This window comes from Solenopsis invicta, chromosome 8, assembly GCF_016802725.1.
Source record: "Solenopsis invicta isolate M01_SB chromosome 8, UNIL_Sinv_3.0, whole genome shotgun sequence".
Classification (NCBI taxonomy): domain Eukaryota; kingdom Metazoa; phylum Arthropoda; class Insecta; order Hymenoptera; family Formicidae; genus Solenopsis; species Solenopsis invicta.
Window position 1 is genome coordinate 800,210 of NC_052671.1, and position 17,943 is coordinate 818,152.

The following is a 17,943-nucleotide window of genomic DNA, read 5'->3' on the forward strand; positions in this document are numbered from 1 at the left end:
CCTTATCTTACCTCAATCTTATTTATGATTTATTTAAGTTTAAATGCTAAGTCACATTACATATCAAAATTATAAGTTCTAAATAAAATTTATATTAACTACTTATTACTTTAAGAAAATATATAAAACGAATGCATGCAAATATTACGTAATTCGCGTTAAACTTTAGATTCTTGAAATAAAAGTAACGCTATAACGCTTGAACTTGAGGTTGTATCATCGAATGTGGAGGCGTGACTTGGCACATACATTTCGTTTAAACCGTGAAGCTACACTACACATTTTCGACATGAGAAGTCGAGAGTTAACATTTATTAATATTTAAATATCAAAATATTCTTCTACATTAAAGACATTGTTAATACTAGCAATCAAGTATAATGCAACATATATTAGCAATTTAATAAATAAAAAATATGTTAACAAATAATTAAATGATGAGATAATTTAATAAAAGGAGAAGAGAAAAGTAATCGTTGCTTTTCAAATGGCAGCATTTTATTTCAAATAATCGTAAATCGATGAGAGTACAAACGTATTTTTCTCTTACAAAGCGATATATTCTAATCATTACCCTGTACATTTCTCTTTATGATTGTAAACATTCCGCGATAAAAAAATATCATTGCTTTATCAGTCTTTACGTCTTTCATACGTCGCCAGCGAGAAAAATCATTGTGAACGCTATTAATTAACGCGAAATACTCCTACAGTGATAAATGTGCCTGAAACTTGCATTTGTGTCGTGTGGTGACGTCTGTTAAAAAAAAAAGAAAAAAAATAGCGACACGACGTCTGATCGCAAGTGATCATTCGGCACTTAACGGGAGTGTCTCTATTTCTGGATTGCGCGATGCATCCACGTCATAGCAAGCTTCATATAAAACGGTACATTATTTACCGCAACTTTCGAAACTCCACAAACATTTCGCTAAATGCACGCAAATTATTGTTTCTTTAATAATTATTTTAATTGCATTTCTATGGAATTCTCTCATTAGACTCATCATAAGCCTATCAAGATTTTTGCTAAATACGTCAAACTCGGATCATCATATGACTTTCAATCGACTTTTTTGTCTTTTATGTCACGAGATGTCGTTATGCTTGAAGATTTGATGATATCATAAGAATCTTTTTCTCACAATAAATTTCTCAAGGTTTTCTTAAATGCATGGAACTAAATCATCACAGTGAGTCACACGAAGAACTGATTTATCCTCTTTTTATCTTTGATGTCATGGAATCATTATAATCGAAAATTCGATAATGTTACGAGAATATTTTGTCAGGTTTCCCTAAACTATTCAACCAAATAGGATCACTGCGAAGGAAACAGATACATATTTTCTTCTTTGTCTTTAACTTGTGAAATCATTATTGTAAACGAGTCTTCAATAAAATGCTACAAACTTCTGATTTCAGCAAGTAGCCATTATTAAAATTTTCATATCAATTGTGACTGAACAAATGTAGCACAGTCTGCTATATTCATTTGATATTAGTCCAAAAAATATTATAAATTTTTCTATTATCAATAAATAATATAAAATAATTAATTTTCCTTTGCATTATTTAATATTTGATTAAATGTTTGTACTATGTTAAATTACTGTTACTCAAAGCAATTTATTCTTCTGTTGTAAATTTTTATCGAATCTATCATTAAAATTATTGAATGCGACTGCAGTGAAAGGTATTTCTTTTTTATTATGTATTTTTTCTTTGTAATGTCTTTCACTAAGTTTAATAATTGTCTTCGCACGACAACAGATAAAAGATGTCCTTTTCAAAGAACATTACGATTGCGAATTACGGAACATTCGACCGTAATTTGAGAGCTCTGTATTGTCTGTAAAGTCGCTGCTTGCAGAATTGGTAGAATTCGACCTCGCGAGTAAAGTTGTTGCGTACCAAATTCTTCACTTCTTCGCTGACTGGCGGTTTAAAGAAGTTTCGATTGATTCTCGTAAAGGAATTTACTTGATCTAAAAAAAAAACAAAACAAAACAAAATAAAAGACAATATAATTATTCGGATAACATATAACTTTATTTGATTATCATAAAAAAAACTCATAAAAAAATCTTGTGCAAATGTAAATGCGTAATGTGTTAAATTAATATTTGATTAAGCTAAAAATAAAAATTGATCGACAATTAATTAATGGCTTACCATAGTAAACATCGGTAGCTCCCCGAAAAAATTGTGGTATATAGTTTTCCAGTACCGTGAGAGTTGTATTTATGTCTTCCAAGACGCCAACTACCGCGTAATGTTTTTCCACCGCCAACTTGGCTCGCTCCAGGGCACCAACGGTATTGAAAGGTCTTTCGGAAAAGAAGTGTACAAGTGTAATTAGAACGTCGTATTCCACAACAGTTATAACAATATTAGAGAATAATTTTTTTCTAAATAATTTTCTTACTGATTGAAAATAATTTGTTTATACATATATTTATTACATATATATAATAACGTTGTATGTTATTTATCATTTTATTAAAAATGATTTAATATTGTGAAATTTGATTTATACAGTGATTGTAAAAGCAATTTGTTGATATTTCGCAAACAAGCATTCTTACGTGCACTTCTCGCTGTGTCCGCAAAAGAAAAGAGTTTGCCTGCGATGATCGCCGATGCCCTCGTGAATCTCACCCTGCAAATATCTGCACTCTCGATCACCCTTCAATACACACGACTCAAAGTCCTTTTTAAGCCAATTAGGATCGGGCAACGGTAGATCCGGGAAGATCTGTTTCCTCTCCACGTAGTACCACGGTGCTCTTACGTAATAATACCAGGATATGACCCTCTCCACGGGATCGCGTACTATGTTGATATAAATCGGCTCTGGTAGGTGGAATCTGACGAAGAAGACGCAAGAAAATAGAAAATGACGGTAGCAATCATTTAAATTGCCAAGGCTAATCTCGTGGCACTCACTCTGTGAAGTTAGTAAAGCAGACGTGCTTCACGTAAACAGACGGTTCCGAATAACTGCTGACCATCCTGGCGAGATGTAGCTGAAAGCATAAAGAAAGTTAAATGAAAATTATATGTAATCTGCAAAGTCTCTGGTACTTGAAAGAATATTGCAAAAAGTGATTAATCTTCCATTATTATTTTCGTTATTGCGAGTAATAATAAAGCTTGTAATAAATCCCGTAAACGGGAAATAAGATTTTTCAAAGGGAGTCAACATTTCTTTAAATCGCGTGGATTCTAGATGTCCTTAATATAATATTTAGATACTCGTCCAATATTTCCTTTTTCTTTTTACTTAATCCAGGGATCTCCTCTTGTTCCTTTTCTTCTCTTGTTCCTTAATTTTATCAAGATGAGAGGAAAAAAACATGAAATACGGAAGACATAAAACCGTTATAACGCTTAAATCATTGGATCGGGTAGTATCGTTGGATTTTTATATCACCTTGTAAGGGTTAGCGGCGACGAGATTGTAAATTAAACGGGTAATTACTACGCGAGCGGCCGCCATCGCGCGATTGATGATAATTGATGGGGCTTTCTTGCTGGAGGTCGTCGTACCTGCTCGATCGGCGCGAGACGTATGGTTTCGACTCGCTGCACGCGGTCCCTGTTGAATGAAAATGCGTTCCTTATCGACAGCCTTCTCAACAGCTCCATAAAGGTCTGCGAACCAACTTTCGGCACGCGATTGAAGAAGAGCACTTTACGGGCGGCCCTCTTCGTGTTGTTGAGGGCATCGATGTCGAGTGCTTCCCGATCATCGTACTAAGAAGAAAAAGAAAAAGAATCGTTATATAAATTAATTATATATAATATATATATATGTATGTGTGTATTCGCGAACAGTTTACGTGTATAACTTTTGTACATTTCTCCCTGTGGGGGAACTCCATTCTCAATAATGCAGAGTTAAGAAGAACGTCGGGGATAATCAAGTACACGTGAGGAACATCTGTGAGTGGCGTAGCGTCAGAGGAATCAGGATGCAGAGAACGTTGCGGACGCAAAGTGCAATTTACGAACGACTTTACCCGTTCATTTTCGGCGCTCATCTGTCATTATCGGCGGGCTGCCCCGGCTGCCCGTTCTCCGCGAAAGAGAGAACGTATTGTTCCACCGCGGAACGTCCGATTCCCTCTCGTTAGATAACGATTCGTGTTATTAGCAAGTCATTCCTCGGCATAAGGCGAACGAAGGTAAGACTTTGCTATAAGCTATAAGCGCAAGTGCAAGTACGCGAGCTGCAGCTGCCCCGCGCGGCGCGCAGCGCGATACCCAGCGGCACGGCCGCCGCGCTAATAAGCAGCCCGTTCGCATCGCATCTTCCGTGTATATTTTTATCACTAACAGTTACATCGATCGGGCGTTTCTTTTCTCTACCTGCGATCTACGTGTCGCGGGCTGCATGCTAATTTATTCGATCGGCGCGCGGCGCGCGGCGCTTGTTGCCTTCTACTTTCTGCCAATCTACCAGATACCCCGCACGCTGCGTATCGTTGCAAAAAAATTTGCTTCCACAGCTATACATATGTATGAGCAAAACTAGAATCGTGTATCACTTCCGCCTCGTAAGAAGGCGCGAGACTTTAAGTTTCCTTCTTTTTCCTCACTTAGAAATTTGCCATTACTCGTAGCTACTGCTACGTGTCGGTTTTCTTATGTCGGAGAGATCGACGAAAGTGAATAAATTTGAATATTGTTTTCAACATTTGCTAAATTGTTCGTGTTTTCGAGTAAATAAGTTAAGCAGTTTGCAATTTCTGTCAGGATTATTCGAGATTCTTTATACGACTCGTACGTTATCTTGATCTCTTTGTCCTTCGTTTCTTATCTAGCTCGATTTTATTCTCACATCGTGCAAACAACGTGTAAAACAGGCAGACTGAATTCCTCAACAATTTACCGGTTTGAGAAATGTGTTATGCATACATGTAACTGGATCTTTTTAGGCTAAAGCTTTAAGAAGGTCAGCCATTGATACATCAGATACACGGTCGTATAATATTGGCTCTCGTATAATTAGTAGTACTTAATAGTTTGATAAGAAAGATAACATCGAGAATACAATGTTTTACCGTTTTTAATTAAAATAAAACTGTTATTTATGAAAGCAAAAATAATTATTTACTGATCATTTAATCTGTCCTAAGATTCTTTTCTATATATGTATAAGTATTTCATTATTAGAAAGTATAATACTAATAATTATTAAATAATTGTTTGCTATATATATAATAATAATAATAATAAATGTGTTATAATAAATGTGCTAATTACCTTCTCCACGAGAATACGTTGTACATTTGGATAATGGACAATACCGTTTGGATCAGAATCCGTTTGGATACCGTCTGAAAAGAAATAAAAATCTTTAATAACAATTCCAATATTCTAATAATTAAATTAATAAAAACATCAGCTACATTGTAAAATATCAATAAATTATGCATCAAAGTAATTATTAGAAATTAATATGTTATCGATTAAAAGAAAACAATGGTTTCGATTTTGGCTTCTTTCCATTCAAACAAAATGCGATTGCAATTTTTTATCTGTATTGTAGAGAAAATAAAAAAATTGTGTCATGTCATTCGGAAAAATCACCGCCGGAAGAAGATAAACTTCGTTTAACGTTTGATGGACGACCCTGTCGTGCAAGTCAGCAAATGCTGAGATTTCTGCCTCCTCTGTCACGGTCACATGGAAAATTACATACGTAACGACGAGATCTCCCACAAATGCATAGCTTTGCTTTAGAGCACTTATGAAGAGTTTCAAAAAATTCTCAAACTCTTTGCAGTTTTCTGCTTAATGGCAATTTTTCTCCGTGACAAATGCAAAATATGTAACTCTAATTTATATGTGAAGATGCCGTCAAGATTCGAGACTTCTAGTGTCTTGTCTTGGATTGAGACAAGACTATTGTATTAAGTTTCAAAACAAAACAAGATTAGATTCTCGAAAAAAAGATTCTCGAAAATCTCGAGTCTTGAAAAATTGTAGAAATTGTTATATTCTTTTCTAAAATATCTTTGAGCTGATAGAAATTATGAAAATGTTAGAAGAAGATAACAACTTTTAATTTCAAAAACAAAAGACATTAATAAAAATTTGAATAAGTTTGTATATTTTTATAAAATTATTTTTTAATTTGTTAGGCACCTTGAGAAATGTTCCCAAGTTACTGCAGTTACTCCAACTATTCAAGATGAAAGAGTTTAAATAGGTTTACAATTTAAGCAAATTTTTAAACTTTTTTATTATCAAATTTAAAGATGATGTTATAAAGCAATACAATTAATAATTCTTGAAATATTTCGAGATGAAGTGAAATATATGTGATTCGCGCTTGTGTGTGCGTTTGTGTGTGCACGCACATGACGAGATTTTTGAGAATTTCGAGACAAGATCTCCGGGTTAGAGATCAAGACGAGAATATATTATACGCCGAAATTTTTTTTGAAACAAGTATCAAAATCTCTCCTGGTCTTATCTTTATTTATATTTATATTGTAATTATATATATTATTACAATACGCGCGATTTATTCAATATTTTAATGTTTTTCACCCTTGTCTACAATTATAATTTTCATTCGTATTTTAAAGATGATCTAAATGTTGAGTAATAACTGGCGTAATATTGGAACTTTAATAAAATATAGCCAATTAAATAATTCTTTATCTTCTATCTTATAAGACAAAAACATGTGATAATTGTTGGTTGTTGAACAATTTCCCAGGCTTATTCTTCCTTACGGTTTTGCAAACTTGTACTTGTACCTCTGATGATGTATTCCGCGAATGTCGGTGAATTGTTCTCTGACGTGACGCGCGTGCAGATCTCTATCGCGCTTTTCCCAACGCGTGCATACAGTCGGAATTTGGTGCGACGCATAAAGCTACGCCGGAAATACCGTAACAATGTCTGCGTGATCCGTTACACGCGTACGGAACATGCGTCCAAGTTATTTACAACAAACTAACGCGATTGTTCGCTTGAAACGCCGCCGCCGCCGCGGGCATTGATGGATATAAGTTCAAACTGTCGACTGTTCGATGCGGCCACCAGTTTGGTGCTCCCAATTAACATTCTGATTACGTAAGCTCAGCACGCGCGGAGCTGTCGACAGAGTTGTCGATATCTACGTGATGCAAGAGACAAAAAGTATAATTAGCGCTACGTTTCCTGGTAACGATTCAATTAACGAATTAATGAACAAACGACCCCGAGCTCTGGATCGAGGAAGCGACGAGATGATGTACCATCGTACAACGTGATCGATCATCGGCCATGCAACTCCATGGAATTCATTAAGATACCTAGAAAGCATAAGTATGACTCCGGGACCCTTGTTAGCGCAATCCCCCGGACACGCAGAGTACTACCCTGATTGTGCACGAGTCTCGCCGGGGTAACGAGATGAATCTCGCGATGGATAAATTGGTGAGCGCGGCGGTGATTAAGAGGTCGCAGCGCCGCCGCGCCGTGAAACTCGGCCAAGATCAACGATCCGCGAAGGGACCGGAATCGAGGTGATCCCCCGTAGGCGACCGTTGGTCATCTCTAGAAAGTTACCGCTCGCCGTCGAGAGCCGAGCCGAGACGCCGAGAGTGCATCTCTCATGCGCGCGCGGAACGAACGCGAGAGGGGAAAAAGATACAGCGCGCGTGCTGCTGGCGATAGTGGCGATGCGCACCGAGCCGCGTGTCTTCTTTTTCTCTATTTTTCTTTCTCCACAGCTCCCTCTTTCTCTCTGTGTTTCTATCGCGACCCAGCCAACTGGAAATGAGATCTTGTTCCGTCCAAAGCCGCCCGGCCGATCGCGCACCGTATACTTTGTCTCTCTCATCGTCGCGACTAGTCCGATTCTTCCGCTCGATCGAATACGATGTTGACTCGAAATACTTGATGTAAACCGCAAGGCTAATTTTCACAATTAATTCTAATGAGGAATTTATGATATTTTACTGCGACTTCTTTCTAATGTCGAAATGATATGAAAACCAGTTCGAGTACCATGTATAAAATTCATTTGTGTCTTGCTGCAACAACACTCTCTGCGTGAGACTACTCTGAGAGATTACTCCTTAACGGACGACGGGGCAAAGAGGAGCATAAAAAATAAAACGCAAAAGAAAAGACGCGCTAGTGATAAACTGAGTATTAGTCCGCGGGTAATTTAAAATCTACAAGAAACAAAACAATTTCATATGCATTTTCTCTTTCGGAGATCGATTATTATTTTATCGTTCAAGCGATGAGTGATATTAAGAATATCATCCAGCTGTGAAGGATGCCAAGCGTTTGAAACACTTTCTTCAATTATCCCTCAATGTCATCTTATTAATTAAATAACGATGTCGTAAATAACGACGCCATCAGAAAGTTTCGCGGAGTCTCGGAACTCGTTCTGATATTTCAAATTACGAACAATGACAACTCATCGACCGTAAATTTATCGAGTTCAAGAGAATGCGCAAAACATTCGTGCGGAAAATGTAGCAGCAGGGATCGGTTGGGATTGTAGGAGCGATAGGCGCGCAAGCGGCTCCTCTCGCGATCGCGCGCGTGCAGTAGATGTGGTCAGTTCGTGATCAGACTGACAATGGCAGCGGGTGCGGGCAGCTTCTTGCGACCTCACGCAATGCAAGGGAAGCCGACGGAGGCGATTATCGATTGTATCGGCGGATTGTACCTCTCTCTTTCTCTTTCTCTTTCTCTTTCTCCCCTTCTCCTTTTTAATCCCTCCCTTTTTGTTTTGCACAACTATGCGAATCCAAGTCAGTTTTATCGTAACACTTTAAACGGACGGTTTTCCAGGCGCGGACTTCCGATTGACGCGCGCTGCAGCTGCAATTCACGGCGACTCGCGCACAATGCCGATGAGTTATGCACAAGATTGGTTCGCGATATCTCTGTGCAATAACGGTTTCTATCGGCATTGTACTCCGTCCGTTTGTAAAACTACGTCTTCGAGATAAAATCCAAGTCGTGGGTGCATCCTACGATAGCCATAATTAATTTTGTATTAGCTTGTTACCTGTGTTATCATGATTATCGTATTGCAGTGTTGTACAGATAATCCTGTACAATAACTAATAGCGATGATAAAGTACTTCTTACGTCTAATATTTTTCATGGTGTCCCACATATGTCCCGCATACTACTTTCTTAAAGTAGTTGTATAATAATGAAAATTGAAAACCAATGTATAATAAATAATCCAAAATTCCGTCAACTTGCTGGCAAAATGCGGTTATTAATAAAATGTATCTACCACCGTTTCGACCTCAGATTTAGGTCCTTTTCAAGTGAATCGGTTGCAACATAGACATTAAAATGAATAAATCAAGTGGGCATCTTCTTTCCATAGAATCCAAAAGTTAGGTGCTATTAACAATAACACGCTATAAGCACAAAAATTAACAAAAATGCTCGCTGAACTTACGTGTTCCCATTGTCAAATGTGTGTAAAACAATTAAACTTTGTCAAGGTATTAAAAATTACAGAGAACGGCAGCACTAGTTAGAAACGTGTAGGTATATCATTGTTAAATGTCGCATAAGTGCGACTAGCAGTTTCAAATAGATAGGTAAACAAACGGAAAGAAGGACATTAAGCGCAACCTGTTATTCTATTGTAAATTGAATTTAAGTTCTCAGGATCCTTCTGTAGGTTAATAGTGTTTGTATTCTCCTTGACAAAATTTAATTAATCGACTGACATGTAATTTTAGAAATTGGGTCGTCTACAGTTTTTCAACAGTATCTATTATCCTTTATTAAGTTTGATTTTAGATTGCGGATTCTCAGGACGATTTCGAAACGACTTTTGCTTTAGGAAGGTATCGATGTAATCAAAATAAAGGATTTCTTGTGACAATTAAGAAATGTGTAAAAAGACGAATTTATGAAAAAGAAAATGTTACGTTTTGTAAAACGTCATTCGTCGTTACAGGACGAACTTTTGATTGATTCGAGCTCGCAGCGTTTCTGCGATCTCGACGAAGATCTTCTCGTCTCGACGGTAACTCGATGGTACTCTACGCGCTTCGTCGATTGCAATGCATCGCGCAAATTGAAAATTGTTCGATGGTGTATAATTACGACGAGCAATAATTATCGTGCTTGCACACGCATCAGCGGCCCTTGACCGCGCCCCGCGGTTCGCGCCGCGCCGCGCCGGAGGATATAGCGGCTAATCGGCGACGGCGAGTATTCGTGACGATACAGATGCAAGTTTAATGGACGGACAAGACACCGCCACGTCCGGAACTGCACGCTCTCGCGGGGCCGGAGGCTGCGGCGGCGGCGGCGGCGGTGGCGTAGGCGTAGGAGGCTTTATTCACGTCATTCGCGACTTAAGACGTAGAGCCGGCGATGCTCGCAAAAAGCCGTCCGCGTTGTATCTTCCGATCGTTGATCTTTGCCCGCGTTGAAACGAGAACGGCTCTTGCCTCTTTATGCTCTATTCGTGACGGATATTATACAAAATCTTAACTACTAGCCTTGCTCAGGTTTTGTGTTCAGGGACAATTGCGGAACTGTCTTGAAGAGAGTTGAAAATAATAGATGGGACAGTTCTGTTAGTTAATGCTTTTAATTTACATCCAACGGAAAATTTTATTTTTCTTCACAAAACGGAAGAAAGTTAGCAACGACGTTGTGCAATGGCTTACTTAAAGTCATTGCGCATCAATTATTATTTGTACAACATGGAACTTTGAAATGTATAATTATACATACGCGTAAATGAGAGATACCAATAACACTGTTACCATGTAAATACTACATTTTTACCTCATGAGAGAGACAATTTCTGCGAATGAAAAAGTAATATAAAAGATGTCAATTGCTATAGTTGTGTTATAAAATAATTAAAGGTTTGTAAAAACAAAAATATAATACGAATTGAGACGTAGATGGATTCACGCGGATGTATATTATTTTTTCCACATTCCAATTTTAAATATGTGCAGTGAAACAACTTAATTTTCTTACAATTTAACGCCATGTTTATTGCATGAAAGAATAATTTCACATTCCATAAACGATGAGCAGGAACAATTAATTTTAATTTTTAAATACTCTTCAATTATAATACATAGTCTATATCCGTATGTATTACATAAGGTTCCGTTTAATATCTTGGACATGATAGTGTTTACAGTTTATTAAAATACACTTATGACATACTTTGCATTATTCTATAAAGTTTATTAGATTACGTAAGTAGGTATTAAATAAATTTTATTAGATTATGTAAATAGTTAATATATTAAAAGTATACATAAAATGTTTTACTATATAAATTACAGATTTTACTATAAATTTATTTGTACTGAAAAATAATTAATGGTAAATACCACTTTTTGTCATAAACACCTTCGGAATAACATTGAAATTGCTTTGTGACTGAACCGAAACGGTTACGCTTTTTAACATAATTGAAACTAAAACGAACGTTTTGTTTCAATCAATTTACAGCCTTCAATTTGAAAAAAAGAAAGCACTCAATGTTTCAGCAGATGAATAAAGAAATAAGATGGTAATTATGTTTGAAAGGAGAAAAAATCATTTTGACGCTGTGCGATTACGCATCGCTTTTTACCCAGCACTTTTTTGCTTGAAATAAAGGTTAAATATGCAAAAAAATACTTGTAGTAGTGCAACTTTTATCACTAAATCATGGAATCAAAGAAGATGAATTAATCTCGATCGTACATCATGAAGGAATTCGTAATCTCAAATTATCCATTGGATAATAAACCTATTCCCTGAATAGGTTCGACCTTAAAAAAGATGAATCCATATTCGGGCTTGGGGAAATTGGCGCGAGACGCCCTCTTTTCTTCGTGGCCGAGATACTGTGCGTGCATCGCGAGAAAAAAGAAAGGATGTCAGTGGTCAGAACAGGTCGGCGATGCGAAGGATGGTACGCGTGGTCGGCCGGACCGGACCGGACCGGACGCGACCTTTTACTCCCGTTTTGGTCACGAGAGCCGTTGATCCAGAACTTGAGAAAGCCACGGAGATCGATGCGGCGCGGCACAGCGTGAAGGAGAGGTGATGGGACGATGCTCTTGGCGTCGTATCTTGAACGATCTTGCAGTCTAATTGTTCATGACGCCTAGAAGAAGCTTAGTAACTTTCATCTTTGTCAAAAGTGGGGCTAACGCGGTCTTTTCCGCCTTTCCTTTACCCAACTACCGAGCGAATTGACGGGTGCTGTGTGAGAGCACCTGTGAGATAATTGAAAAGTGTCTGGAAAAAAATCGAAGAGTAATTTTACCCTGATTGGGCTTGGCCGTGGGAACGCACTTGTACGTATGAATAATTGTAGATTGTAATGCAAACGGTCGATCGACCATGACAGTGATCGACCGTGCAATTTCCTTCATCAACGATCCAGGAAATAAAGATTACGGCCTTGATTACGATGTACGGTTTATTTTATCAATTTCGTTATTTATGATCCACATATTGTATCACTGTTACTTATGGTCCAATAGGTGTCCATGTCAATCTCAAAATGTTATTTCTCAAAACGTCAAGACTAAAAATCTCAATAATTTTCTTGCGAGTTAACTGATGGCATAATAAGTTTAAATAATCTATAATTGTTAAAAGTGAATAAATATATTGGTGAAAGTCAATTGTATATTCCTAATATGTGTCAAATACAAACTAATGCTAAAGACACACAGTTGTCACCAGTAGATGGTAGGACGCTTCAAGCAATATTGTGCATTAGACGAGGTAGTTTAAACGGTCAATAATCGCGAGAGATTGTTTGATTTTCGAATGGCTTTCTGCCGCGCTGAATAGCACCAGGAAAGACTTTGCATATAAAGGAGTGTCTCACACGAGAAATTCAAAAGAGAGTCGCTTGACTACTTTCGCGAAGAGCGCGTTGCAGGAATGGGAAATGTGGGTCGAGATCGGGACTTCAAAGTCATTTCGATCGAGAGCTCTTCAGCATTTATATTTAAATATAATCTGTAACAAGAGAAATTCAGCTCAAAGAACAAGAGTTTAAAAAAAGTTTGGCTTACACAATTTTCGATGTCATCGATTAAGAAAAATATTTGCCTTGACTTCCATTACTATTATTTTTATACTTGATCAAATGGTTTGTAGACACACATCTGTTAATTATAATTAATTTTTTCTTTCCTTATTCTTAAAAGTTCACAATCGTTTAATTTTTATTTTCTAGCTAATCAGTCTATATTGAAACTTACACGGAAAGTTTTAAAAATAAAAAATAGAAAGAATAAGAATTTTTCTACTTGATATGACATGGAATTATTCTGGTTGCAGAAAACTCGTTTCCAGAATGTCTATGAGGCAATGTGATCGTGACATACCGTCTGTGGTTGAAGAGAAGCGTTTACAAGATTCCGCGGTAATGGATCCAACCGTAAAAGGTACAAAGGGCTCGGCTTAAGCAAAATCCTGGGAAAAACGACTCGCTAGCTACTTTTATGATAACCGCGAAAAAATATGAATTCTTCCAGTTTCAAAGAATTCGAGAGATTCGCATTTGCGAATATGCTAGCGGAGAAAAAAAAATGCTTAGTTCACATCGTTAGTTCGCAACAATATATTTTATATTCAATCTGAACGAGAAGTTACTGCATGTGTCTGATATCATTATTAATTTTTTTTAATAAAATTTTGTAATTAAAAAATTAATTTTTATTAATTTATTAATTATGTGTGATAGATATTTATCAAAATTTAATATAGATAATCTAATTATTTAAATTAATTATTGACAATTAACCAAAATTAATTTATCTAACTTAATTTAATTGAATTTAGTATAATAAATTTCACATTTGTTAGATAAAAATTGTACGTATTATTAATGTAATTTTATATTTCATACTTGAATGTTAAATCTATCGGTGAATTACTAATTTCTTTACAAGAAGTAATAAAATTAAATCTGCAGACTTTCACATATAGTATAATGAGTAATAAATTTGTAACGATAAATATAATGAAAAAACGATAAATGTCTCCGATAAAGTAGATTTAATATTTTATTTGCTATTAAAATTTACATCATTAGTCATCTGTCTTCGAAGTAAAAGTAAGTAAAAGTATTTGTCGCAAAATAAGCTTTATTTTGTAATTCCTGTCTAACATCTCTAGAAAGTCAAGTTTATTTATTTTTTTAAAAGTACATAATCATCGTTTGGTAATCGAAGGAAAGTCTTTCATAAAGACCCTGTTGTATACTGTCGACCCTGCAGTATACTGTCGCCATTCGATCAAACGATAAATCATGCGATTATGCCGGAGATTAATATTGCTTTGTTAATAAAAGCGTATAATGCTCAACAATTCTATTGAGTGAAACTGAAATTGCTAACTGTGTGTTAAATAAAACTTCCACAATGTTGGCTGGTGGCACATGGGTACAATCGTTTGTTTGTACAATCACTCGTTTGTAGCATGTTTTCATGTGCTAATGGTACAGTAAAATAGAAACGTCCGCTTTCTTTTCTTTTTATGGCCTTATTATCATGTAACATGATTAGGTGGAATTTACAGCCGCGTTAAGTTGCGAATAATGTGAAATATGCATTATGCTCGCCAAATGTATTACGTACGAGATGAGTTATTTAACTCACCTAATATTCATGTAGTTATAACGTAATGGAAGCAACGTGTTTTTAAATCGCCGATTTCTCATAATTTTCAAACAGGGAAACTACAACAATTCGTATGAAAATTACGTCAGAGAAAGATCGTGGAAAAGCTTATCTCAAAAGTTTTTTCAGCGTTCTTGACATACTCGTATAGTTCGAAGATAGATACTCCGTTATAGTATTCAATAAAATATTAAATCTAATTTATGATGACTTGAAGGCGTTTATGCCTATTTCATATCCTCCTTCTTTTTCATTTTCTTGCCTTATAATATTCTGATTGAACTACAGAGAAATTATAGTTCTTCAGCATGAAGCTCTTACGCGAAAGAGTCATGCGTCTATAAAATTTAGACGTATATAGCGCATCTTGCGGCACGTCTCTCGGCACGATCTACTCGTACATTATGTACGTGCAAGATGATCCAGCTCGTTGATGCGTTTCAAGAAGGAAATTGCTCAAAGTGGGTTAGACGGACAATGTTCGCATCGCTTCCTTCGGATGGTGTTTGACCTATAATATATCGTTACTGGCCCGTACAACGATTATACGTAAGATTATCATTGACTGAAAGTGCTCATAAAGAATACCTTATACATTTAACACACTTAAAAAAATATATATATATATAATTGTCTACATTGAAATTCAGATATTGACAAAAATGTAATAAATTCTTAAGTTCTTTTTATTGTTTTTTTACATTAAAAACTTTTTTCTTTCTTTTTTTAATTTAAACATTTATTTAAACATTTATTAAAATTTTCATGTGCCTTAATAATTTGGTAAATAAAAAAATAGGAAAAACTTTTTTCTGCGTGTTAGACTGAATCAATTAATTTCTTACTACGTCCGATTTAATTACGGGTTTTACCGCAACGTTTATTGAACTTGCGGTTAAACTTGTTTCTCTTTATAAAACTTTATCTGACCTACAGAAGTTTCGCTGTTTTAGTTATCACGCATAACAAGTGTTCAATTTAATTCGTAATAGCTAAGCAATGTACCTAAATGTGCTAATATTAATAACGCATTTAAAACAAAAACTACTGTTATGTAATTATAGATATTAATTAAAACAGTATATCTTGAAGTGTTTCAAATCGACAAATAAATAATTATTGAGTAATAGTATACAAAACATTTTTGAAAATTAATCAAATTGAAAATTAATCTAGATCAGTAGAAAAAAATGGATTTTAGTTGGTTTATAAAAACAGTTGCTGTTTAGGTTTCTTCACCAATGTTTATTATCATTTTCACTGTAATGTGTTTATCTCAATAATTAAGGATATTGTTATCATCACTCTATAGATATTCTTAGTCAAATGATTGTAGGCGATGATTGATTCGAATGGTTTATGCTGAACTAATCTTACTCTTTAGGCAGACAACCTGACTCATATTGTATATTGTAAACGCAACAATAAGGATCACTTCCTATTCTATTTTAAACTGGCCGACCGATTGTGGCCGGAACAATAGCGTTGCATGACAACAGAAAGAAAGTACGTGGTGAACAAAGGTGAGCGTCATTCTTGAATTTGCGTTTAATTTTCTGTAACTTTATATATACGACGCTTCCTCTTTCGTAGATCTCGTCTCATTTTTTAAATTCGAAACTATTATCTCGCGAAACAAAAGAATGTATATTTATATCATTTTTCTCTTTGTCGAAAATAAATCTTTGAAATTTTGCCGAAACTTACTTTTCAAGTCAATTGTTCCTTTTTGCAAACTCAGATTTTATTAAAATTCAAAAATAGAAATATAATTGAAGAAGATAGTTTTGAACGGAGTCATTTATACGTATGAATTATTTTTAAATAATTTTACATTAATTAAAGATGAATGTGATTAAAACTTGATTGATTATTTGATGGTTGACAGATACACAAGAGTGACATACTTTTTGACAGAGACACGAGAGAATGGCATACTTGTTGAATGAATTAGTCTCGTCATCTGGACATCCGATTAATTGATTTCGACATGACACTTTTGCTTATCAATAAGGCGTTACTTTCACTGTAACAACAGCCTCTGAAGAAGCCGCGAGCTATTCTGCTTTCAACAACTACATATACTTTATACCGTGTACGTGCAAAAAGTGCTTCACTTTCACCCACGCTTATTGTTATTTTATGTCTGGCTGGCTACTACTACTAGTTAGAGTAAACATCACCAACGAGGTCGATTGTAAAGCGTCGACCGTATTAATATCGTTTACACGTATGCGAACTTCTTGTCCTCTCGTCCTTCCTCGTATAAATTTATTCCGCGCTGAATCGTTGGATCATTAAGTTTATGCGTGAATACACACAAGGAAATAGGCTGCGAGACCTACTCGTGACATTATTTCAGAACAACCATCAAAACGAAGAAAATAACATGTAATAATAGTGGATAATCTAGTAATTAGAAGTTTTTGATTTTGCGTAAAAAATTGATTATGTCTTATTAAAATTTGTTTACTTTAAAAAAATTACTTTACAAAAATAACGTAAACTGTTAAAGGCTAATAATATCAATCAGAATATTGAAAAATTTTTAATGATGGTTGTATGATAAGAAGAGTTTTATTACAAAAAGTAATTTTTTGATAAATTATAGTTTTTTTGTAAAGAAAAATCAATATTTTACTTGATAATTTATATTTTTAATTAATTTAAATATATTTTTCATTTTATATTCAAAGACTAGAAATTTGTAAAGAAGCATGTAAGAAAAATACAGGTCATACACACGCACATATATAAAGATTATTTACGATCGCGTCGTATCTTTGAATTTTTACCGAGTCATGTGATCGTTTCCGCGAATGACGGCACTCCATAGATCATCCTTGATCTCGATCTAGCGCGCGAAGGGGCCGGACATTGCACATTCTTCGCGGACGTATTACGAGCTGTTGCGAGCCGCGATAATATCGAGACGGGGTACACCACGAAGGTGCGAACGCATCCTCACGAAGAAGTGGAAGGCATCTCGTTAATCCATTTCATTCTCGTGATGTAACGAACCTCCGTTTCTTTCTTCTATCACACCAGGTTGGTTACCTACAGCTTGTCACTGACTTTGAGATTCTATGAGCTAATGTCAGCCTTTCGTTCTCGATTGTATTTTATATATTCTTATTATAACAACTATAAGAATAAAAAAAAAACGTTCTTATTACAATAGTCGTCGTTAGCAAAAAATGTCATTTATCACAAATCGAGCACGTCTCATTGAACAACTTCTTTTGATATCTAAGCAACTGCTTTTCGTGCATCGAGCTAT

General features: G+C 35.6%; 1 protein-coding gene across 1 annotated transcript in view; it reads right to left on the reverse strand.

Annotated features, from left to right (window-relative positions):
• Window positions 1-476: 476 nt before the first annotated feature.
• The window catches only part of LOC105192867 (heparan sulfate 2-O-sulfotransferase pipe), a 30,050-nt gene continuing 12,583 nt past the window's right edge, over window positions 477-17,943 (reverse strand). The window contains exons 3-8 of the mRNA XM_011157135.3: window positions 5,272-5,345; window positions 3,553-3,759; window positions 2,950-3,029; window positions 2,589-2,870; window positions 2,176-2,330; window positions 477-1,988 (exon numbers count right to left, since the gene is read on the reverse strand). Of these exons, the coding sequence (XP_011155437.1) occupies window positions 1,813-1,988; window positions 2,176-2,330; window positions 2,589-2,870; window positions 2,950-3,029; window positions 3,553-3,759; window positions 5,272-5,345 (974 nt within the window). The 3' untranslated portion in view covers window positions 477-1,812. The remainder of the gene's footprint in view (window positions 1,989-2,175; window positions 2,331-2,588; window positions 2,871-2,949; window positions 3,030-3,552; window positions 3,760-5,271; window positions 5,346-17,943) is intronic.